The following is a 26780-nucleotide window of genomic DNA, read 5'->3' as shown; positions in this document are numbered from 1 at the left end:
TCTACTACACGAAAGATCTTTAATTTTATAATTTTAACGTATTATACCTATAACTGAAGCACGCAAACGCCAGACTAAAGCCATCACAAAGTAGCTTCTGAAGTATAATGAGTTGACATTCCATTATGCGTAGTATGTAATGCAACAAAATTGGTATGCCGCATACTAGCGAGGTTCGTCTCATGTATAATTCACCGTTCAACAGTATGTGATGTGTGTCACTTCACGTGATGGTACGCCTACATGAAAATGAGGATTCATACAGGCGACAAGAAAAGTGTAAACTGTCTTTTTATAACATGAAACATTACTATTTCATGTTGAAGAAGGCTGGAAAATACGTCATGGGTAGGAATTCTTTACAGGTTAGAGACAGTATCTAATCTTCATACAGCGTTTACGTACATTGTACAGTGTCTGTCTGAGATGCATTTAGTATACACAGCGCTCCAGGGATGATCTACAGGTAAAGGCAAAGTTACATCTCTACTTAATTAAGTAATTAATCATTATGACCTGAAGGCATATATTGCTGGTGAGTAATAACTTAATGCAAAATTAGCCTTTCTCTTCTTCTGGCAGCCATCACAATTAATCCTGACGTGCAAGAAAAAACTACATACTGAATGGAGGCTTTAATTTTGTTGGTTCGTAACAGATGATAAACCTAGCTTTAATTCCCATCTACCGTAAATTACAGAAAACCAATTAACTGCCCGTAATGACCTTCTGGCTGTTTCACGGTAGCAGAAATTAATTTCATTATAACACACACATACGTACGGCGCATGCGTGACATCTGGCAATTAAATAACCGGACTCATTCTGTTACATGTATGTTACAGTCTTCCGCAATGGGTCGCAGAATATTTTTGTACGTGGACACCAATGCTTCGCGGGAACCTCTGCTCTCATGCATACTGCATATTGTCACTAACAAATACACGTGGTCAACGTAAATAGATGTGCCTTTCGACTTCATAGATTCACTTCAACGCAAATACTGCTGGAACAATTATAGAAAGTTCTTTCAGTACTGTTTTCATATTTCTCTGGACGTCGACCGACATGGGCCGAATCAGGTAATAACGGCGGTAAAGGTAGGGGTAACGGTAAAACTGTCGCTGTGCTTAATTAATAAAACACCACGCCATGAAGACGTATGGGGGAGTGGAAGTATAGCTCCACAGTTCTTAATACCGGCACTAGATAGGAGTGATTGGTCAGTTTCACGCCCCTGCCGCTTTACCTTCGATACCTACTGGACAGAAATCCTGGTGTGCCCCAGAGTCGGTCTGAACAATGTCGAGAAGAGAAAAAATCTCTTGCCCCATGCCAGGAATCGATATCCGGCTGTCAAATCCGTAGCCTGTCGCCATACCGACTGAAATATCCCGGCAGATGGACGTTTCGAAAGTGGTACAAGTTTAATGGCCAAATATCTCCGCGTGGGACGGCGTTGTCGCGCTTCAAATTTCACTTGTCAAACGATTTGGCCTTTTTCGACAAAGGGTTTAGCGTAAAGTGCTTATGTCTGCCTGCTCTGTAGAAGGAACTGGTATGAGGTAATTCCTTCGTTACAAAAACAAATCAGCATCATTCTGACCTGTGATAATGATATTTCAAGCTTTCTTCGGCCTCGGAGACTCGGGAAATTTCCATTAGAGAGCTCGGCGTTATATTTAAGAGTCAAACTGTATGACGGCAAGTCTCACCCTGCAAGATTCTAACAATTCTCCTCTCCTCCGTTTCTGACGAGACAAAACGGCGCACCAGTAAACAGGAGACCGTAAAACTATGTTCCGGCGACTGCTTGGCACAATACTGCTGAATCACACGCATTAGTGGCCGAGCAAGTTGGCTCAGGCGGTAATGCTTCTCATTTGTAGACAAGTATTCGGTTCGAATCTCGGCCGAGACACGATTTTCCTGAGGTTTTCCGTGGCTTTGATCAGTCTCGTAAGCAAAATTTCGGGACAGCAGTGGTGTATCTCAAATTTGGCAATGGCCGCTTCCCTACACTTACTTCCTCATTCATTGCTCAGCACTACAGAGACACTGGCCACGTCGTCCAATGCACCGTACAGTATACAGTCACATGGTCCAAAGCCTGGAGAGCTATGCCGGCGGTAGTTTAACTACCAGTAGGCTCACCCATGCCGGAAAGGTCAAATGGTAGAGTCCAGACTAAGAGAGAGACCCTGGCCGCGCCATAGCTCAAGCGGTTAGTCGCTAGCTTCCCATCGCGGGTACGATCCCGGCTCTGGTCAAGTAGGATTTGTGGTGGACAAAGTGGCACTGGGGCAGGTTTTCTCCGAGTACTTCGGTTTCCCCTGCCAATCTTCATCCCACCAATTGCTCCACAATCACCTTCACCTATCATCATCTGGGGCTGGTACAATAGGTCAGAAGTGGCCGCAGTACAAGAGACTTAGCCCCACCCCACTAGCAAAAAAAAAAAAAAGAGAGATACCCTGGTCCTCCAGGTTGGGGGTTGGGCATGGGGCTAACAACCTCATCTTGTAAAAAGAATTTTGTTCAGAAACCTAACAACCAGCCTCGCGTCATCATGCGTGGGTCCATTCCTATGGCAGCACGCATTGGTTGTGGAGACTGGTTGTAGAGGAGACCAAGGCTCACCCAGGGCTGTAGCGCCGAGTGGTAGGTGGGTGTACGTGGTCCAAAAAGAGCCAACTCAATAGTGAGGCCAGTTCGATAGATACACCAGTCCGAATATTTATCTGTCACACCTGAAAAGCGTATATTCAGAAGCAAATCAATAATGTCACCAAATAGAATACGATTGCTATATATGGTTTGTACATCAGAGACGAATCCTGACTGTGCTGAATGCTGTTCGCTTCAGGCTGACGTTTATTTTTTTTCAGTTTATCTTTCAATATTTGCACATTTCTACTTGAATGAGTGACGAACACTGAAGGCATACATGTACGCCTTAATCTCCGGAAATCTCCAAACTAGTTGATCCACCATGAGAATGCACCAATTCATCAGTTTCCATATCCTGCAGCAGCATGTAACCAAGAACATCTCTGTGCGTCCTACGTTTTTATAGTTTCATTTCTATATGAGGGACAGCCTCTGTGGTCTAGCGGCAAAGTTCCTGGCTACAGATCCCGAGGTCCCGGTCTCGATTCCCGGCGCTATCAGATTTTCTGAGAAGTAGTGGGTCTGGAACGGGGTGCACTCAGCCTCGTGAGGATAACTGAGGAGCTACTTGAATGGACAAGTAGCAGCTCCGGTCTAGAAAACTGAGATTAATGGTCGTGGGGATTCGTTGCGCTGACCCTCTCTATCCGCTAAACTTGGCATTAACTTCGCCGACAAGCCGCGGTCGCTCGGTCGGTATAGTTCGCTTGCGGACTAAAGCCACGGACTTTATTGTATACAGGTTAATACAGCATCGGAAGCTGAGCAGCCTCTAAAACACGTACACGGTACTTCCACAGCCTTCTTAACACTCCAAATTTAGGCCTTGTCGATAACAGTTTATTCCCACGAATGAATATACTCACTAAGGAATGCAAGTTTGTCAGAAGATAGGAAAGAGCTACGACTGAGGCACCGAAGTAGGTAGCAGCTGAAGGTCTGTAGGAGCGTTTCCAACAGAAGCTGACACAAATCTGACACAGCGAAGTGAAGAGACTTCGAAGGCGGAGTGCACTACCTGCAGCCAAGGCACCAGGGAAACTCATATACGTGCAAATGTTCACAAACTTTATGACCTTACCACGTATTTCTTCAAAGAGGAAAAGTAAGAAGTAAATGCATCACCGTTACAAAGCTACCTACAATTTCCGCTATGGCCATTGGATTAGGCAACAGAATATATCCACAGTCAAGTTCTGAGTCCCACGGAAACAGGTTTGAAATGTTTTGCTGAAAAAAAAAAGCAATGGGTGTGTTACACCTTCACTACATTCATATTTTCGTTTCGTTAAGAATGATTCTGGTTGCTGCTTAGTGGTGTGTGCCTGCAGCACATCACGGAGCCGCCATCTTCTCACGCTGCGGCACCTGGCACTAGCGCCGAGAAGCGCAAATATCTGCGAAGTGCTGTGAACACTGTCCCCTTGACTCCTCCCTACGGCAGCTGAACTAGCGAGGTTTGTGGTCACTGCGATGACGAAATAACGCGAATAGACAGTTTCTGTGGTCTAGTGGTCAGAGTCCTGCCTACAGAATCAGAGTTCCGGGTTCGATTCTCGGCGCTACCAGATTTTCTGAGAAGTAGTGGGTCTGGAACGGGGTCCATTCAGCCTCGTGAGGATAATTGGGGAGCTATTTCAAGGAAATAGCGGTTCCGGTCTAGAAAACCGAAATTAACGGCCGTGGGGATCCGTTGCGCCGACCATGTGACACCCTCTATCCGCAAATGTTGGCATTAACTTCGCCGACAAGCGGCGGTCGTTCGGTCGGTATAGTTTTCTTGCATACTACAGGCCACGGAGTTTGTTTCTTTGTGCCTGAGGAGTGCAAGTTCGAACGCCCTACATGCCGTTCAGTCGGTATCTATGTGACTAGAAGATTAGTTCGTTCGGAAGCCATACACGATCCAACACGCACACATTTGTGTCAACAGGAAAATATCTTTAAAAGTGCTTTACATCCCTTTGCATCGGTTTGTGGATAGAGGCAGCACGGTAATCTGAGGTTCCCTTTATAACAGCGCTCGTGTATCTTCGAACTTCACAACCATCTGTTTGTGGTGGCTGGGGTGGGAGTGGGGGGACAGAGGAGAGGAGAGAAACACGCAAAACTGCAAGACTCAGGAGGTCATTAACAACCGCGGTCAATTTCAATGGCTGCTGTATTTACGGATATAAAAGTAAACCTTAAACATAAGCAGAGCTGGCTAATGTAATGTGCCTTTCAGTTTCTGGGCATCACTGCACAGTTCATCATGCTGTGCGAACTCTCTCCCTCGAGGTCTCGGTCCGGCATCAGTAACTAATGAACTATACTGCGGTTAGGCAACTGAAATGTGGTTTGGCGATAGGTCACAGACATACTTACGTGTCATATACGAAATGCCGTAAACATAACAGAAACATGGCGAAGATGCAAAATTTTGAGATTATACCGAAGCAATTTAAAGTATTATACAGAGCTTGTACTTAAGTAATAAATTCATGTGAAAAAATAAAAATAACGACAATAACAGCAACAGACATGTATGACCAGAAATCTGAACAACGGAAAATTAGGATCTACGAATTCTTAAAAAAAAAAAACAAAAAACAAAAACTTCGTGGCCTATAGTCCGCAAGCGAACTCTATATCGACCGAGCGACCGCCGCTTGCCAGCGAAGTTAGTGCCAACTTTAGAGGATAGAGAATGTCGCGTGGGCAGCGCAACGGATCCCCACGGCCGTTAATCTCGGTTTTCTAGACCGGATTTATGAATTCTACTTAGATTAAAATCATGTAACTAAATACAACGCTTTAGGACGGCACTGTGACCTACCGCTGTGAAAATAACAAAATTCATCGAAAACAACAGAACTTAACCTTCTGGTTAAGGAATTACGTACAGCACTCCACTGAAGCTTGAGTTATTTCGCAACTATTAACCATTTCTGAATCCTCAATAACAGTAGGTACTTATGTCCAGTGCTTTGCTATCAGTCCGAGTGCAGCCAGACACAAAAATCAATACAAACCAACATTTGCTATCCCAAAGTTAAATTCATTCTATTTCACTTGCTTCTTTTATACATAAGCAGACATACTAAGATTGTGTGCCTAGGGCATTTACAGGCCAATAAGAATGTATGCAGAATGTTTAAGCTTAACAAATATGGTGTCATAACCCTTCCCTCGTCTTAAGAGTTTCGTAATTTAACTTCTTCTTTAATGACGATTATGACCGGGCTGGATGGTGTAGCGGTAACATCCCAGACTTGCATTCGGGAGGCGCCGGGGTCGAATCTCGGCCGGAACACCGGCTATCCTGAGATTCTGTGGTTTTCCTCAGTTCCTCCTGACAAATGCAGGGATATATCTCGATTAGGCCTTTACCGCTTCCTTTCAAATTCATTCGTCAGTCATGCCAACATTAGACAATATATAGCCCGAGATACTGACAGCGCTGTAAAATAAACCGGAGCAAATAACGGATCTGTAAGAAATAAACGCAACCCTACGGAAATCCAACGTTCTCGCATAGCATACAGTCGGCCGCGCCATAGCTCAAGCGCTTAGTCGCTGGCTTCCCACCGCGGCGGCCCGGGTTCGATCCCGGGGTCTGGTCAAGTGGGATTTGTGGTGGACAAAGTGGCGCTGGTACAGGTTTTCTCCAAGTACTTCGGTTTCCCCTGCCAATCTTCGTTCCACCAATTGCTCCACAATCACCCTCACCTATCATCTGGGGCTGGTACGATAGGCCAGAAGTGGCCGCAGTACGAGGGACTTAGTCCCACCCCACTAGCAATAAAAAAAGCATACAGTCGGTCTCCAATCTGTGCTCCGCGAGATATGGACGGTTCGTCTCCAAAAATATACCGAAACATGTTAAGAAGGTAAAGTTGTCCCTCTGCTTAACTAATTAAGCACTACGCCATAAGGGAGTGCGGGGGAGTATAAACAGTATAGTATAGATGTACTTTTTTTTTCATGACATAGGGACTTTACGTAGGCAAAATAATTTGTTATACGTCGATGCTTTCATTTCATGCAATGCGCCTGGAACTCCAAAGAAACACAATGTAGGGGACGTAGGCCAAAACATCTCCTCTCCTTACTACTCCACTGAACCCTTCAACAAAATATTCCAGGAATACTTAGGGAACCGTGAAACATGGCGTTTGTATCACACTGCTGACCTCATTCCGTTACATACAATACAGACAATCCATGTCCCATAGAGAAATATGTAATCGCCACACGGTTTAATACTGTTCTTGTTTCATTTGACCTCTTGTAGTTCCAGCCGACTTGGCTAGTTCTCTTCCTACCGTTCTTGTAAACTGCCTGATCACAAACCTGAAATCTCAAGTCCATACCGTTTACGTCCAAGCCAGGGGATCTGTATACCGTTCTGTAACACTTCTGGCTCTTTATGTGGGGAGGTGTTAGGCTGCCACCCAACCCCCGTCGGTAAGGGTTAGAAAATTGTGTAACTCAGCGGCCAGAGTGCGGGCAAGGTGCGGTACAGGGCCACAGGCAGGAGACTTGCATTGATTTCTCGCTCCTGGCGGCCTGCCAACATGTCGGGCAGCGTAATGGACCACCATCTCATCATCAGTTCTGGGGGGGGGGGGTGCGTCTATATTCAATTCAATAAACAAACGCCTTTTGTTTTCTAGTCTCCTTCATCGAAGGTCTTCATATGAAGGGGTGTACAAATTTGATGTGCCCCGGACGCAAGAGAACGCCTGACGCGATACAAGCAAATTCCATGTTCCCAGGCGAGTAGACGACAGGGGAACGCAAACATACATCAGCTCTAGATCTGAGGTTCTCGCACAAGTGCATATTAAGATCATGGTCTTATAGGATAAGACATGTAACTTCATAGACGCGTTACGATTCGGAGGAATCTGCTGCCTCCATCTTCAGGAAGGAACATTGTAATCTTATTATTCATCGCTGTGAGAATCTCAATCCATCATATTCTGAAGATAGAGGCAGCAAGTTCCTTCGAAATGTTGATATTTACCACGTCACGAGGTGTTGTATCTATCTATGGCTCTCCAGCTCTGTTGGACCTTGGCCGCTTTTTCAGTTTCTCGAGCTATCACACAGCCGGCAGGGCTCCATGGACGGGGGGATCAGCCCGTCGCAAGGCCGCTGCCTACATACAGGACAGCACAAACAGAATAAACGCACACAGACATCCATGCTTTTAGTTGGACTCGAACCCACGATCCCAGTGTTTGAGCGGGCGAAGACAATTCATGTCTCAGAGGGCGCGGCCACTGTGATCGGCTGTGTAGCATCCAAAGGCTATGATATTTCGTGTGTATCCTGAACCAGTCCAACCAATCTAAACAACACGACAAACATTTCTAGAGCATTATCCTCCAGACTCCGTGTAAAAGAACCGCGTTCTTAAGCGAACGTCTGTATTCATCCATAAACAAGTCTGGCTTAATGTCATCTCCTTTAATCTGACCTCTCTCTCATGACAAGTATCTTTGCAAAACGAAATCTAGATGCAGAGTGTCATTATATAATGATCTTAATTACCCGACTATTTAATGACTCTCAGTCCCAAAATGGACCGCCTCTGTGGTGGTCACAGTTCCTGGCTACAGATCCAGAGGTCCCGGGTTAGATTCCTGGCGCTACCAGATTTTCTGAGACGTAGTAGGTCTGAAATGGGGTCTACTCAGCCTCGTGAGGATAACTGAGGAGCTACTTGAATTGAAAAGTAGCGGCCGTGGAGGAACATTGCGCTAACCACGTGACACCCTCTATCCACTAAAGTTGGCACTAGCTTCGCCGACAAGTGGCGATCGCTCGCTCGGTCGGTATATTTCGCTTCCGGACTACAGGCCACGGACTTTGTTTAGTTTTGTTTGTTCAGTTCCAAAATGGGCTGGGATTTTTCATTTTATCATGAGATCCACACCAGTTCTGAGGTCAACCATGCTTTCTATTGAAAGAAATGTTCTTCTTTCTCAGTGATGACGCGGAGAGCGAAGCTTTATTTCTGCTCCTCCATTCATTTTCATGGAGGTGTTCTTAAGCGCGGGAAATCAACCTTCGGCTTATCTCACAGTTCAAATGATTCTCCTTTGCTATCATTTTATCAGATCAGAATACACTACTCGATGACAGTGAAGTATTTTTAATATGCGGCCTTAGCCACTAGCAGATAGGCTTTAGTATACTACACTGAACCTTGCTGATCCCGTTTAGATTATATCCTGCACACAACGGCGGGGTCAGAGTGGGATTATGGGCAAGCAGGTCCTCCATTATCACAGTACCGATCTGTTGCCACCTCTTCATTACTGTCGCATTACTTAATTGAGACAGACCAACCCTATTACAGGCAATGTACAGCATAGCGTGGTCTGCAAACTGTGGTTCACAACAGCCCTAAAATATGCTTTAAAGTTAGAACTACAGGTTTCGTAAATATGCAACTGTACGCGTGTTAAGAAAACAATAATACACGCTGCTCTAATTTGGAATGAAAGAGGATTATTATGTACGGCTACAGTATGAAACAACTGTCTTGCTCAGTAAGGCTGGGGCCACACGAGAGCATAAAATGCGTCCGTTGTAACGAACGTCGTGACGTCCGTTGTAGAAATAAACAAGAGGCGAATGCTACGCTTTGTTCTGACTCCATTGCAGACCGCATTCTGCAATTGTGTGGTGTCCTCAGCAACGTCCGTCATAAAGTACGTTCGTTGCAATGGACGTACTTCGTGCGCTCGTGTGGCCTCAGCCTAAATGACAATATACCCCTCCTCCTCCTTCGCCCTCCCCAAATAATTATTATTATCTAACATGTGTGACCTCACTAGAAGGAATACCCCATTAATGTACTCTTTTCTCAATCCTGGATGTCTATGGGCTGAAGGGAAACCCACACTGATGCAGAACGCAAATGACGTTAGTAGTTTCTAATGTTAACAGTATCAGGAGCAAGACACAACACAGAACACGATACACAAATATATGTAGGAAGAATGCTCATATAAAAGAGGATTGGCGTAATTCGCGTGTTTGAGTGCGACGTAGGAAGAATCCTGAAAAATTTTATTATTTAGAATTCATCGTCCTATATGACGAATACAGATTTTAGTCATTTTAGAATGAAGACATTAAGGCAGGCAGTAAAATAGTTTAACGTGCATAAAGACACCTGAAGATGGCACATTAGTGCTGACACATGTAGTGTGGAAGTGAAGAATAAGGTGAAAAAGTGTATACAATGTAAGACGGTCAGCATAAACCATGGACATTAATAGTTTCTCCTTACTAAATAAACAAAATATTTCATACGATAAATTTTTCCTTAAATTTCCTGAAAACAGTCACAGCGTTCTTCATTCCACGTTATATCAACACATGACCACTCCATACCATACAGCCCGATAGTGACAGTGTCATTAAATACACAAAAACAAACCTATACCGACCGAGCGACCGCCGCTTGTCGGCGAAGTTAGTGCCAACTTTAGCGAACAGAGGGTGTCGCGTGGTCAGCGCAACGAAGGCCCACGGCCGTTAATCTCGGTTTTCGAGACCGGAGCCGCTATTTCCTTGAAATATCTCCTCAATTATCCTCACGAGGCTGGGTAGACCCCGTTCCAGACCCACTACTTCTCAGAAAATCTGGTAGCCCGGGAATCGAACCCGGACCTCTGGATCTGTAGGCAGGAGCTCTGCCCACTAGATCACAGAGGCGTTCCATTAAATACGTGTACACAGCGCTGACATAACCTCAGAAACTGTACACAATGGATACAGGTAATACTGCCACCAAGTCTGCTCAACGCCATGCTTTCAAGTATTAATTGCAGAAATTGTAAATGTTTGACGGTGGGGTAGGCATTTTGTTTTTCCTTGGCACTACAGCCCCAGTGGGCCTAGGCCTACCTCCATGAACTTCTCCGTTCACTTCGGTTTTTCTAAATTTTACACATTCGGTAGGACTCCTTTGGCGGGTTATCAGCTCGTCGCAAGGCCTCTACCTGACCACAAACACAGAAAAACGCACACACCCAAACTAAACATCCATTCCCTGAGTGGGATTCGAACCCACGACCCCGGTTTCCAAGCGAGCGAAGACAGTATATGCCGGGGTAGGCATTAGTGTCATGAAATTCGTGGTAAGTTTAATGAAATCCAATTAGCCCCCCGAGCTGATCTGGACATGTAAGAACACCTTGCTCCCAACAATAACTGAACGCGAATAGTCTAGACTCTTAAGACTCTTACACACATACAGTCACGGAGTCTGCAAAGGGATTGACATACGCACGGGAAAACAGCTAATGGTGATTCTTAAAAATATTGTTACGTGGGTCTAGTTTCCAGTCCTACTGCACAACTTTATTACGTACTGCAAAACATCTAATGAGAAGGATTTTCGAACATCAAAGACTAGTCTCGAATGTAACGCCGGTTAGTCTGGAACACGGTTGTCAACGTTCTGAAGGATTATACTTCCTCCATCTTCAACCACGAAGACACCGGCAGTAAATTCCTCCGAAAAAGAGCATCAAAAATTAATATTCTCGATTTTAAGATACACAGACAACGTCAGAAACAACGCGTAAGAATCGTTACGCAATGCGTACAAATCCTAACATACGATCTGCATACACTGATAACTCTTCATCGAGCCATATGAACGGAAATTGCTCACATTACATCAATATTCCATTCCCGTCTTTACTGTTCGCTACAGGTCTGGGGACGTTATTTTTTCTTTAATGACTCTTCCAGCCCATTCAGAGCCCTGGCCTCTTATTCAGTTCCGTAATAATTTTTCATAGGCGATAGGACTCCTTGGACGAGTGATCAGCCCGTCGCAAGGCCGCTACCTAAACACAGAACAACACAAACACATAAAAACGCAGACATCCATCCCAGCGAAGAAGGTTCATGACTCAAACCGTGCGGCTACTGTGCCCGGCTTGGGGACGTTATAATCCTTTGTAATTACTCGTATATATACATTAATTAGGGCGCCATCATCAGATGGTTTCCTACGCCGTTCAGGAACTCACCATGTTCACCGCTTCAGGGTAGATTGCTTCCGTGATGACTCCCCTTTGGGTGGTGACAAATTCCACCATCTCTTGCAGCGCCGTTCGCTTCACCTCCTTCCATTTCAGATCAGAGAGGGGATCCGCAACGAAGTCGAAGAGGACGCAACACTGCCGGATCTTCTGCACGAACAGCTCGTCTCGCTCGTTCGACGTCGCGTCTGCAACGAGATTACTGACATTAATATGCGCCATACATGGCGAAACATACAAACGAAATAAGGACAGGTTCAGGCGGCTTTTCCAATAGAGCAGCTTCAAAGGGACAGCAAAAAAATCACTGTATAACTCCATCCAGCAAAACAGTTCTTCAGAAGCTAAGAACAGTCCGTCAGTTAGTCAAGAGATCCGGGTCTGGTCAAGTGGGATTTGTGGTGAACAAAATGGCGCTGGGGCAGGTTTTCTCCGAGTACTTCGGTTTCCCCTACCAATCTTCATTCCACCAATTGCTCCACAATCACCCTCACCTATCATCTGGGGCTGGTACAATAGGCCAGAAGTGGCAGCAGTACAAGGACTTAGTCCCACCCCACTAGCAATAAAAATTAGTCAAGAGATTCCTTGCTTCTTACGGAACCAGAAGGTTCGTGTGTTCACAGAACCAGCCACTGGTCCCTACCCTAAGCCAAACGAATCCATTCCATCGCCTCACACCTTATTACCTTATTTCTCTAACACGATTTTTCGTATTATCCTTCCACCACGCCTCGGTTTCCAAACACGCTCTATTCTAGTGAGGTTTATCAACTAAAATGTATGTATTGCTGGTCAGCCCAGTACGGGATTTATTTCTCGCCCACACACACCATTATTTGATCACCGCAATGACTTTAATTTCACCGTATACGACCACAAATTCCTATGTTAAAAACTATATCCAATAGATTAAATATTTTCACGTGTCTGTGAATGGGCACGGGGTTAGGATTAATAACTGAATTCACTGAACACTTGTAACTACAAATGACTATAACAGTCTCGCTGATTCGCCCACTCTATAAATCACTACAACTACAGTACACATAAACTCTTCTGTTTACTAGTCGTTGCTAGGTAGCGGCTGCTAGCAATGCAACTAAAATTATTAATCACGACTACGACTTCCGGCTGAGTGGTCTCGTTCTAGGGTTAACTGCTGCTGGCCCTCGCCATCATAAACGTATGTTTATTGAGAAGGCTTATCTTTGCATGCGCAACATGTCTATCGCTCATTCGTGGGTGTCGGTGCTAGTTTTAATTTCATTTCGAAATTAACCATAAGCTGTACATACGTCTCAGGGTTTTAAGTCTTAAATATAATTGTATTCCAAGGAAACGAAGATGCTGACGTATCACCTCAACCTCTGAATTAACTTTGATCACACATGTAAAGATAAAGTTACTCCTGTGCTTAACTAATTAAGCACTACACCATGAAGGCGTATGGGGGAGTGGGTGTATAGATCCATATTTTCTTGACTTCGATACTAGTTAGAGGTGAGTGGTCAACTTCACCCCCGGGGAAAGAGCCCTCAGTAGCCATTGGATAGGAGGTTGGGTGGACCCCAGAGCCGGTCTGGACGACGTGGAGAAGAGAAAATTCTTGACCCTACCGGGAGTCTCCGACCTCTCGGTCGTCCAGTCCGTAGCCGGTCGCTATCCTGGCTCACTTCAATACTCCGATAAGCATAAATAATAAATCGACAATCGTCATGTATCTTAAAACAATGCTATTTAATGGAGGAAAGGGGACACCATACCACTTAATAAGGAAGACCTGTAAGGGTGGATGACCCCGTTCTCAAACGTACAGCACTGTCAATGAGCGGCACTTAAAACTTCATGTCTGACATGTTCAGACAGGGGTCAGGTAAGGTCACCCTGGGGACCTGCACGTATAAAATATAAATGGGGTTGACATCTTGTGCAACTGGGGCACTCCGTTGTGCCTACCTCAAGAGCCCAATATTTGCCTTACTCTTACAGGTCATCCGTGTCACGTGCCTGCTAGCAGAGTCGACGTCTCATAGGCCCCACAAATAGGTCTACACAATAGACCAGCGGGCAGTCGTCTCCTGTAACGATGATCTAACTTTATTCCCATGATGCTACAGCATTTCTGGAAGGCACCAGAGATCTTTATGGTGGACTTACTCCTAGTTCGAAGAAGCTAGCGAGCCAGCAAGAACGTAATTATTAGAAGACGTTACCATGCAACTAGTGAAGGCACAAAAGACTATAGCGATTTATATGGTGCCTATATTAGTGGTTACAGCATTATTTGAAGAATGCCGTATTCTTCATAGTCACCGTTACGAAAACCTCAAATTTTACACAGCATTATATTTGTATGTTTAAGAGTCGTACGTTTTCAATAAATAATCCAAACCCCATGTCTAACTAGTCACTAACATGTGACCTATCTTGCTCTGCGTATCAAATCAATTACCATTCTTGAGGTCTTATTGATCGGCGTTTTCCGTTACTGTTCTATTTTACTGCATGCAATATGGAAATTGAGGGAGAGAAACGGATTTATCAGTCTAAAAGTCACAGCGGCAAATTGTTTGTAGTGTGCAAATGAAGTTCTAATGGTTCCTTCGAACCTGCCAACACGTGCGCTGCATCTGAAAGGGGAAAGCTATTTGCAAATACACTGTTTCACTGAAATATGCACGCAATATTGCATCATGCTTCTGTCTCACTGCAACACGACCAATAATTTACCATTATCTCCTGCAGAATATAGGGGCACGCGGTAGCGTACTTCGTTGAGGCACTGTGCTACAAGCCGGAAGGTCGCGCGTTCAAGTCCTGATGATTTTTTCAATTGACCTAATCCTTCCAGCCACACCATGGCTCTGGGGTCGACTCAGACTCTAACAGAAATGAGTACCAGGAATCTTCCTGGGGGAATAAGGGGCGGCCGGCACGTAAGGCTGACAACCTTACCGCCATCTGTGAACCGACTGTCTATAAAATATGGGAGCCTCAACGTCTCACAACCTTACGGGTCTCCATGGCCTGTTACAGGGATAGCTTTAGCTAGCTTTCCTCCAGAATATAACTTGATTTTGCCTGACTGTATTGCAGTAAGCCCTTCGCGAACGCCGTTCAGAATTGCTTTTTCGTCTTTCAGAATAGCAGAACGGCTAGTTTTAGAACTATATAAGCACACACACAGACATTTCAATACGATGCTTTACGGTTCTCCTCTGCTAAGACAGTGAACATAACCTACATTTCATTTCACAACCACCCAGCGACACTTCTCCGATTACTACGAAGGGGGACCCAAAAATAACCGGAAACGACCTGTTGCGCGCGCATGCTTTGTAGTTACGAGTTGTGCTGCTAGGTGGTGTTAGCTGGGGGTCTCCCGCGACTGTTAGTGAGCCGGTGTCAGTCTGAGTTAAGTGGTTTGTCTGCGGTGGTACAATGGCCAGTTTTGAACGATCGCTATCTGTCGTAACATGACATTATATGCGGAGAAAAAGATTCAAGCAATGTTAGAAGATGAATAGCCAGCTTCACGTTCTAGATGGCTTTACATCATGAGGCTACGGTGATGGATTCCAAGACTGACTTAACAAAATGGGAAAATATTTACCTCTGCCGATCGAACTGTCTGGGAACAATCAAATTCCTCCCTACAGTGTCAACGGGAGAGGGGATAGTTCAGTCGGTATACCGATGAGCTATGGGTTCAATGGGTATCGAGGATTCCTTCGCCGGGGGTAAACCGGCTGGGGCATGAAGCTGACCATACACCTCCATCTAGAACCAAGGTCAAGAATGGTGGAGCTATATCTCCACGGCGTTGTGACTAATTAATTAAGTATACGGAAAATTTTAGCTTACGACATCACCAAGTTAACAGATATGTACGATTATAAAACCTAGACAATGTTCCATGGTTATAAGAGATTACGACGACTTAACAGAGCCGTTCCGAAGACAATTAATCGGAACAACATATTTTCTTCAAAGAGAGAAACTGCCTCAAGGTGAGAGAATCGAATGTAAAAAGGAAATACCGTATTTACGCATGTATAGGTCGCGTGCGTGTATAGGCCGCAGCACAATTTTCAGACATAAATTATACAAAAAATAATTTTCTTGGAATATTATTTCAGGAGTAGAAATTATTATTATTATTAATTATGAATATATTTTTTTAATGAAGTGTGATTTCGAATATAAGCCGCACCCCAATTTTCCTCTTGAATTTTTGGCAAAAAAATGTGCGGCCTATACATGCGTAAATACGGTAACTTTGCGAGAATGAGCCGGCGTTTATAACCGTCGAAACGTAGACCTATGTTACAGCAAAGGCCTTACCAGGGCCGCGCCATAGCTCAAGCGCTTAGTCCATGGCTTCCCACCGCGGCGTCCCGGGTCTGGTCAAGTGGGATTTGTGGTGGACAAAGTGGCACTGCGGCAGGTTTACTCCGAGTACTTCGGTTTCCTCTGCCAATCTTCATCCCACCAATTGCTCCACAAGCACCCTCACCTATCATCTGGGGCTGGTACAATAGGCCAGAAGTGGCCGCAGTACAAGGGACTTAGTCCCACCCCACTAGCAATAAAAAAAAATTAAAAAAAAAAACCTCACCAGCAACCGACTGGTATTACGCAGCAAGAATAATTTATGTACAGAGACAAATCATTCAACTACACAAATTAAACGTATTGCTACACCGTGCCCAACAGGCTAAGGCGAGCTAAGGTCTGTCCAATTAGCGAACCACGATCACTGACTTAACATGTGACGTTTAATTTCGTTTGACGATGTACAGTGGTTCAATATGACTCTTCATAAAGGACAGCTGTGTCAAGTATGATGTAATTAACGAGAAGAAACATCGCTAACCTCATTTAAATATTTAAAAATTCAGTTCCTACATCATGGAGAACACATTGCGTCTCCTTTACGAATACCAACTGGCTGTTGTTTTGGAAAATACTCCCTGTTCATTCTCGGATTCATAACGACAATACATGCTCTCTTGAAAAAAATGTTGATTCTTTAATATTAGAGCAGTTATCACTAATTTCATTAGTGCTTTTCCAAGCAGGATCTTGGGCGCTGTCCTGTGACCGCAAGGAAGATCGCAATAATTCTCAACTACTGAAATATGGAACGTCAGTTTCGAAATTCGGAATCTTCATTTAGGAATATATGATGGTAGGATCACGAAATTTCAAGCTTTTGGGGCGAAAAGTTAATTCGCTTTTAAGAAAATGAAAGCAAGAATTAAGAGAGCCAGTATTCTTAGCCCAGGTTATAAAATACATTAAAAGTCCTAAAATGTCTCCAAGTTCCATCTTATTGCTATTCTACTATCTCCTTCTCAGTCTTCCAAGTGAAAACAATAAGAAGGTAATTCTGCTGCCTTCTTCGAGCTTCTTTCTAAATAATCCTACAATCCTTCACTTCCGTTATATTTAAAACATTAAGACAAAATGTTAAAGTTCCTGTGCTGAAGTAAGTAAACACTACGCCATGAAGACGTAAGGGTGAGTGGATGTATGGATGCACGTATTCTTAACCTCGGTACCCGCTGGAAGTGAGAGGTCACTTTCAAACCCCGGCCGCTTAACCCCCAGTACCTACAGGTCAGAAATATTTATTTTTTTCTTCACCCCCCCCCCCTACGGTTCTACAGCCCTTTGACCCTTAGCCGCTTTTTAGGTTTCTTAATCCTATACACGCCGGTCACGGTAGTCGAGCGGTGTAAGGCATGTATTGCCTTCGTCGCTCGGAAGCCGGGATCGTGGGTTCGAAACCCACACAAATCATGGATGTCTGTATGCGTTTATTCTGTGTGTATTGTCCTGTGTTTAGGTAGAGCCTTTGCGGCGAGCTGATCACCGGTCCAAGGAGTCCTACCGTCTGTAAAATGACCAATTAAACAGAAATCAGCCCTATGCCCCAAAGTGGGAGCAAGAGAGAAGAAATCCTATAGACAGTTAGTAGACTCTTTGGATGGGGGATCAGCAGGTTGCAAGGCAGCTACCTAACATAAACACAAAATAAACGCACACAGTCATCCATGTCTCGAGTGGGATTTGAACCCACGACATCAGAGTGCGAGCGGGGGGAGATGGTTCATACATTAGACGGCGAGGCAACTGTGATCAGCAGAAATAAAGGGTGTTCAATGAAGGAGGTAACTTCGCAACACCGCTGACCCGGCCCAGTATTCCTCACAAATTGCTGCTGTAACTGTAACGGCTCGCGTTTATCAGCGCTAATGACTCATTCTGCTATCAGCAGTTACAGCAGCAATCTGTGAGGAATGTTGGGCCGGGTCAGCGGTGTTGCGAAGTTTCCTCCTTAACTGAACGCACTGTATTTAATACATTATGAAAACTACACGTTTTGAATGACAAACAAATGAAAACCTGCTCAGGACAGCTGTTCTGCATGAAGCACTGCTTATGTGTATCTGGATCCCCTCGCAGTGCACTCCCACAGCGAAACAGACCGCAGCCAAAGGGGCACGATCTTGGGCGGGATTGTGTAGGCAGGCTCAACGAGCCGCGCGCACTTGCGTGGGAAAACGGACGCTATTCTATTTCTTTACGTTTCGTGCGGACCTCGAACAGACTTCGAATCAATCGGAGAGTACACGTAGGCGTGACGGGAATATCCAAACTAACAGCTACGTCTGCGTACTAATACAAGAGGATTTAAATGCTAGAACTTTATAAACATTTGCCTCTGAATGACGTAAAGACATGAAAGCGAATCAAAGGCTAATACTTATCTCAATACTCAGGGCCGCGCCATAGCTCAAGCGGTTAGTCGCTGGATTCCCACCGCGGCGGCCCGGGTTCGATCCCGGGTCTGGTCGAGTGGGATTTGTGATGCACAAAGTGGCGCTGGGGTAGGTTTTCTCTGAGTACTTCGGTTTCCCTTGCCAATCTTCATTCCACCAAATGCTCCACAATCACCCTCACATATCATCTGGGGCTGGTACAATAGGCCAGAAGTGGCCACAGTACAAGGGACTTAGTCCCACCCCACTAGCAATAAAAAAATACCTCAATACTCCAAACGCAATGCCCGCCGCGGACAAGGGTTAAACTGAACACAAGAAGCGGATCTATCTAACACGTTTAAACAATTAGTAACTCAATAAAAACAAACAAAAACAAACCCCGTGACTTGAGTCCGCACGCGAACTATACTGACCAAGCGAGCGAACGCCGCTTGTAGGCGAAGTTAGTGCCAACTTTAGCGGATAGAGGGTGTCGCGTGGTCAGTGCAACGAATCCCCACGCCCGTTAATTTCGGTTTTCTAGACCGGAAAACAATTAGCGACTCAATAAAAAAATAAGGAATGTTTGTTTTTCAAAGACCGCCTCTGTGGTCTAGTGGCCAGAGTTCCTGACCACAGATCCAGAGGTCCAGGTTCGATTTCCGGCGCTACCAGATTTTCTGAGAAGTAGTGGGTCTGAAACGGGGTCCATTGAGCCTCGTGAGGATAACTGAGGAGCTACTTAAATTGAAAATTAGCGGCTCCGGTCCAGAAAACGGAAATTAAGGGCCGTGGGGATTCGTTGCGCTGACCACGCGACACCCTCTATCCACTAAAGTTGGCACTAACTTCGACGACAAGCGGCGGTTGCTCTGTCGGTATAGTTCGCTTGCGGACTACGTGCCACGGAGTGTTTTTTAAAGCGGTTGGAATCGAATCCTGGGCAATCGGGCGACACTATGCTATAAAAATATACCTTAAGATACGTACCTATACGAAGATACAAAGTCCGGTGCCTTCGGCTGATAACTGTTAATGTTTCGAAGCAATTTGTTTTATTCTGTAATATCTGTAACTTCTCTGTCACAGGAAGCCGTCACTACTTCTGACTCCAATTGTGCAGAAGTGAGATTATGTATGTAGAGGCTTCACACTATGACTTACTTGAATCCGATTTCGGGGTTAGGTCGAGTTTTTTTTTCCTTGGCTCCACAGCCCCAGTGGGCCTAGGCCTACCTCCATGAACTTCTCCGTTCACTTCGGGTTTTCTAGATCTTACACATACGGTAGGACTCCTTGGGCGGGTGATCAGCTCGTCGCAAGGCCTCTACCTGTACACAAACATCCATGCCCTGAGTGGGATTCGAACCCACGATCCCGGCTTCCGAGCGAGCGAAGACAGTGCATGACTTAGACCGCTCGGCTACCGTGACCGGCGTTAGGTCGAGTTTAATGAACAAAAATTCGCAGCACGTCAAGAATGGAATTACAGCTCGAATGAACTGCCTCAACTTTATATTTGCAGGGAACATCTAGGCTTCAAAAGCAGCAGCTTGGGAAGCATTCACGACATTCCAAATAAACCTTGAACTTAATGAACTATCGTCTAACATCAACTTTCATATTAACCCTCTAGTCTGCGTTCAAGTCTCTCCAAGTACCTTCCGCAGAGTTTTCAGATCAACATTAGTATCGATTTCTCGTTTCGCCAAGCACACTGCATGCTCCCTATCTCATCCTCCAATTACTTACCCTACGAACACGACTGAAGCAGTAGACATAGCGCGATTAAATAAACAACGGTATAAACGTAACTAGATGGCCCATAAAGTGGGCCTCAACGCTGAAACAAATCCATGTGTCCAACGGGAACTGTACGTAGCTCCTACGTAACGGGTTATACGGTTTGCAATATGTTACAGCTGTTACCGACAAGCAATGTCTGTGGAGTGCAAGGAAACGTGAAGGTTTCGTATTTTGTCCTTGGTTAAGCTATAATCACATTAATTCATATTAAGTGTAAAACGCAAAGCTATCCCTGTAACAGGCCGTGGGGCCCATAGGGCTGTGACACGTCGAGGCTCCACATTTTTTCTACACAAGACTCATAGGTGGCGGTGAGGTTGTCAGGCTTACGCGCCAGACTCCCTTTACCCCAAGGAAGATTCCAGGTACTCATTTCTGTTAGAGGCTGAGTCAACCTCAGGGCCATACTGCGACTGGTAGGATTAGGTAAACTGAAAAATCCAATGACCTAATCGGGACTCGAACACGCGACCTTCCGGCTTGCAGCATAGTGCCTCAACCAACTACGTTACTGCGTGTCCCCTTCGTATTCAGCGTGGCGATACGAAATTGAAGGTTGAGAAACGGTGGTACGGAAGGCCTTTTCAGAATCGTTGCAAACAAGGAATAAGTAAAGCAACGAAGGTAAACGTCAATTTAATGTTTCACGGCGAGAGGCAAGTATCGGGAACAAATTATGACTCCTATTTTAGTTAACACATTGTAACGGATTTTATCAACGCGTTGCCAGGCAACAGCTCTGTAAACACGGCACATTACGCAACAACATAAGCTGTATCTCAGTGAACGAATCTTTATAGCTCGTTGCTTGGCAACAGTCAGCGCGCCAATGGATTGGCGAAGTAACTATCACGCGACTCGGTTTCTCTGTTGGCTGGGGGTGGGGGTCGCTAGAGAAGAAAAGTTCAGAAACACTGCTCTAAGGTATGTCATACTGCAGGCGATGTTACGGTTAGCAATTAAAAGTAAAACAAAATTAATTAGAACCGGTATTATAATCACAACTAGAAGAACAAACGCAACTTAGAAAGTGTGGGAATGAGAGAACCGGAACGGTCATCTATATCATAAATGGATGAAGCATGTGCTGTAGTTAATTCTTGCAGTCTGGGAGATATTTTCACCGTTGAATGTAACGTCCTGTTCTTTGGGATCTCTGGATAAAAGTTTTACGTTCGGTGCCATGTTGACGGCGACGCAATTACCACGCGAGCGTAACAGTAAGAGCAAACATGTTAGGTACAGAAAAAATAAAATTCAAGATGACTGGAAAATACAAATAACTAGGCATTAAACATTTCTTATTACCCAACCATCATTGATCAACAAGATAATCTATAAGGTTTGCGTCATTCGAACACGAACGCCCGTCACATCTTGTACAGTTTACTCGGTCAAGTTCGTAACACGTTAATGACATTCCCACTTAAGTGCAAATAAACATTTTCAAATACAGAAAGAAACAGACATAAATTGGACGCTATATAGCATGTGACGTTTAGAGTCATTAAACAAGAAACGTACTTCAGGGTCCACACAGAGATTAGCTCTATCTGATAGGGCTACCAGAACTTCTGAAGACAGGGATCTTCCGGAACACTGTGTTTCTACAACCTGACAATGTCCAATAAGTGTGTCAGTTCATTAACGTACCATCACGAACCTTCAGACCCAGTTGACAGTTACATGCAGCAAGTTCATAGGTCATTTAATGACATTCCATTAACTGCAGAGGTCCTCAGTACAGAACGAGGCCAATTACGTTCGGCGAAGAAAGAAGAGAGATGAAGAAGACGCGGCCTACTTAAAGGCTGATTATAGCATTCAAGTGAGACATCTACGGGAAAACCAAGAAAACCTCAATGAAGATAGCAAACATCTGAGCAGGATGCGAACCAAGCACCGTAAGTGCCGTGACTGCGAAAAGTTTATTACTTGAACCAATCTGGTACCTGTTAATTGAAATGACATTAAAATTTATTTACAATGAAGTGAAATTATGTACAGCGTCTTGTGGCATTTCGTGAACGATATCTTGGTCACCTGCAATTTAGTGTATTGCAGCACTTGTTGAATGCCGCAGCTTGCGTCATACGCTGCAAGTTCCAATCAAACTTAAGCCGGTTATAATCAATTGTAATGATATCATATGAAAGAACACGCTTTCTTAACATGCAAAGGAACTGAAGCGAGGGTGCGAGGTTATGCCCCACGCAATCTAGACCTATATGAAGTTTCATGGTTCGCTGATTTTCCTTTCGGCGAAAGAGGTCTGGATTGAGATTAGCCGAGCCGCGAAGCCCCTCTAGACGCTGTGCTGCGAAGAAAAACCCCTACTGGTTACGTAAATAAGATCTAAAAGTTCGTGAAGATGGTAGATTAAAAAGTCACTGACGTTCTGGACATTATCCACCGTCCTGTCTGTATCTAGAACAACGTTTCGGACACTGGAGTCTTGCCTTCGTCCTCAGGGAAGCCTACACAGTTGGGACTCAAGAGAGGCGGTAGTATCCTAGCCGAGGTACTATCCAGGAATCTGACTTTAGGGTCTGCGCAGGAACACCACGAAAATTTTCAGTATATCTGGCCGGCCGAGATTCAAACCGAGCACCTCCGGATATAAGTCCAGAGTGTTACCGCTATGTCACCTCGTCAAGTTATCTTATAGATAAAAGATAAAGTTTTCCCTCTACTTAATTTATTAAGCACTACGCCATGAAGGCGTATGGGGGAGTGTGTTCAAGTTCCATATGCAAGTCACCAGTATACTGGTCAATATAAATTACACAAACTACATACACATATACAGGAGGGCACCTGGTAGAGTAGTTGGTTGACGCACTATGCTACAAGCCGGAAGATCGCGGGTTCGATTTCCGATGTCATTGGATTTCTTTCAATTGACCTAATGCTTCCAGCCCCACTTGACCCTGGGGTCGACTCAGCCTCTGACAGAAATGAGCGCCAGGAATCTTTGTGGATGTAAAAGGGCGGCCGGCGCTTTACGTAAAACGGGGATTACAGCAAAACATCATCAATGCCAAAATCCCATACAAACATGACGACCAAATATGGACCCAAATACACGCAGGGGAAGTCAGGCAAGGACAACTCACTATGCACTCGTTTTATGCCTAGGACACAAGCACCAATGCTGCTAGACCATCATCCAACGCGTGACACAGGTTTGGGACTGTCATTCTGGGATGTACGTGTAGATTGTGGTAATACGACTGCCTATATGTAAATCTGAAAAGATGCCAAGACTCAGCCTAATGGTACGGTGACCTATCAGCATCAAGGTTACATACTGTGCCCCGTTCTTATAGGATCACACAAAGCAGTCATGACTGACAAGTTGCGGCATCACCAGGCGGACAAAGAGAAATTTTTGTCATGGCCATTACCGGCAACATTTCAGTTCGCGTATATTCTTCACATATGTTACATAAGACGTATTCAACAAGGGGTCCGCGGGCTGCATTTACACTGTCTGCATTGTCCTGAATGCCAGTCTATCCGATTATTGGCGACGATATTCCAAAACTTCTCAACTGTTTCTGAAATGTCGGTGGAGTGTAATTTCTTACTTTAATGGACGGAAATGAAATTTTGTGGGTAGACTGTAAGCCTACAGAGAGGGATTGGGGGTAGGAGAATATCGCAGTAACTTAAGAAATTAAGTAACTAAGAAACAGGAAGGCCACGCCATAGCTCAAGCGATTAGTCGCTGGCTTTCCACCTCGGCGGCCCGGGTTCCATCCCGGTTCTGGTCAAGTGGGATTTGTGGTGGACAAAGTGGCGTTGGGGCAGGTTTTCTCAGAGTACTTCGGTTTCCCCTGCCAATCTTCATTCCACCAATTTCTCCACAATCACCCTCACCTATCATCTGGGGGCTGGTACAATAGGCCAGATGTGGCAACAGTACAAGGGACTTAATCCCACCCCACTAGCAAAAAAAAAAAAAAGAACCAGGAATAACATCCTATTTAAAAAGCTAACAGCTAGGCAAGAAATTCCCAATCTTTTATAAAACCTGACGGTTAATTACCGTCTTCATGAGAACCCGCCATCTCAACCTATCTTGAGTCATATCAATCGAGTCCAACCTTCACACCCTGCTTCTTTAAGACCACTTAAATTTCATAACCCCACATACTCCAAGGGCCCGAAAACAGTTTCGAAATTCTGACTTTCCAATAAAAATGTACGAGTTCCTCTTCTTACCCGTAAGTCCTACATGCCCTGTCCATCTGACAGTTCTTGATTTCATCATTTTGCTAATATACACGTATGTATGATGAAGAGTGTGAAGTATTAAATCTCTCCACATTACCGGCGTAATATTTTTAACGAGCCAAGCACAATGCTAGAGGACCACCACCTGACGGCTGTCACCGAGTGAGTAATAGATATATTCGTACCCACCCTTCTCATCTGAAGATATCTCCATCCACAGTTCGAAAGGTGCGTAAGGCAGCGGTGACATGGGGCCCACTTAACATGGTTGGAAAATAATACGTCATCACTAGCCAGTATTATACATAAAACGCTGAAAAGCGGAAATCACCACAGCGCCAATAATGTTAGCGCCTAACATTAATAAATGTATAGATAACGTGTTGCGAGTCTTGAGAAAAGTGACGACGAAGTTATATTTGAGCTCTATGGCATACAGGGACGATACTGGATCAAACAGTTCCAAATTAAATTCTCCAAAAACTCCAAATCTGAACTTCCAACACAAAATTTAACGGATATCTGTTAAGTAGTTTCGGAGTTGAAGAAATACGGCCAGATATTATTTTTCTTTCAGGACTACCTGTACGTGTGCTTTCAATGCAAAGACAAGGGTAACACTTAAAATGCAATCATAAATTATTTGCCAATAGCCATGTGAGAATTGTTAGAAATTTTTACAACAAAAAAGAATCCACAGCTGTCGCAAACGAGTAACTAAAAGTGTCTTGTGACAAGCCATTAACAGCACAAATGACTTGAACATAAGACCGCGCGCGCGCGTTTCGTAGGCATTGCGTTAATCCAGAGTCAGTTACTTTACGACTGGCGGTTTACCGCCCATCAGTCCGTCTTGGCGCCAAGCCCCTCTAGGTTCACGATTAGATTTTCTTTTTGCGACTGAAGCCTTGTGGGCAATGTCCTTATGTAACACCCTCTCTGACGAGAGGATGGGTTTGTCTCTTACGAATATGCTTGACCCTGTCATGTGTACGTATCGCACATATAGCAAGCGCTTAACCATCCACACTGACTTCTTTTTAATATATAAACATTCAGTTCGTACCTCACAGGAATACACTTTACGTTTCCCCTACAAAGATCGACCAAGTAATACTGTTAACGAAAACAATCGCTGTTTATTGTGAGAATCATACGAAAGACACAAATACAGCCGTGAGGGCAGAATGCAGAGTTTTGGTATGTCACGCCATGCATTAGAGAAAATCTCTGCATTTCAGGGAAACAGAAAGTTCATTACAGTGTTCACAAGAGCCTCCACCACAAGTCTGTATCCTCCACCAAATCAAGCCAGTCCACACCATCGCTCCCTATTCGTTTAAGACGTGGAGGATTCATTCAATAACAATATATTTTTTCTACCACACAACTAGGAACACATGTTCTCCCTTCTAAGAAATCGGTACCGGATGTATAAATTTTAAGTTCTTTGGTCTCGAGACAAGATAAACAACTTCAATTTTCTCTCGTTCCTTGTGTTGATTTTCTTTCAGATATACGCACATACATAGCTATGAAATACAATTTTATTTTTGATTAGATGGAATTGNGGGGGGGGGAGAGAAGTAGGATTAATCGCGTGAATTGAAACATGTGATCAGTAAATCTGGCTGAACACTGTCATCTCGTAAGTGCGGAACTGCCTGTATTGTACAAGAAATGATATGCCCCATGTACCCACCATGTATGTTAACGAAATATTTATGATAACGAAGCTCCAGTCTTTCAAGCTGTGTATCGTGTTCCTTTACAAACTCAAAAAAAGTGTCTGCTTGCTTAGATCATTTGTCCTTGGCAATGGGAAGTTGGGTCAGATTCCCAATTTATAAAAATATTATCTTTTTATATGAATGTAACAAAAAAGTAAACTAATCCTTTCCTTTTTATAGTTCCAGAGGTCTAAGAGTCGAATAAGATCCAAACTTTAAGAAGGAAGCTTTTGATGCAGACCCTCAACAAACTAACTAAAGAACTGACTCCATGGAGTTAAATCCTTCTTGAGAAGCATGCAGTCGCTCAGGTATTCCAAGAATTTTCCAAAATTTTATGGAACTCGCCGGTTCATTACCATGTTCAGAAGAGCCCTCCTGCTCAACACCAAATTTAATTCAAATTCAACTGCTCTGGGAAATGGGTGTACATCGTTTCCGTGTAAAGCATCGTTTTACGTCAAGGCGTGTTTCTTCAATTGCATTTAAAGGGGACTTATCCA

The 26780-nt window shown here is 44.4% G+C and overlaps 1 protein-coding gene across 6 annotated transcripts in view; it reads right to left on the bottom strand.

Moving 5' to 3' along the window:
- Positions 1-26780, bottom strand: part of LOC111872326 (serine/threonine-protein phosphatase 2A 56 kDa regulatory subunit delta isoform) — a 130019-nt gene that overhangs the window by 23473 nt on the left and 79766 nt on the right. For all 6 annotated transcript variants that reach the window (XM_023866074.2, XM_023866075.2, XM_023866078.2 and 3 more), the window contains one exon: positions 11718-11917. In XM_023866074.2, the coding sequence (XP_023721842.1) occupies positions 11718-11917 (200 nt within the window). The remainder of the gene's footprint in view (positions 1-11717; positions 11918-26780) is intronic.

The sequence above is a fragment of the Cryptotermes secundus genome, unplaced genomic scaffold (genome assembly GCF_002891405.2).
Source record: "Cryptotermes secundus unplaced genomic scaffold, Csec_1.0 scaffold55, whole genome shotgun sequence".
Taxonomy (NCBI): Eukaryota; Metazoa; Arthropoda; class Insecta; order Blattodea; family Kalotermitidae; genus Cryptotermes; species Cryptotermes secundus.
This window is presented reverse-complemented; position numbering and strand designations above follow the sequence as displayed.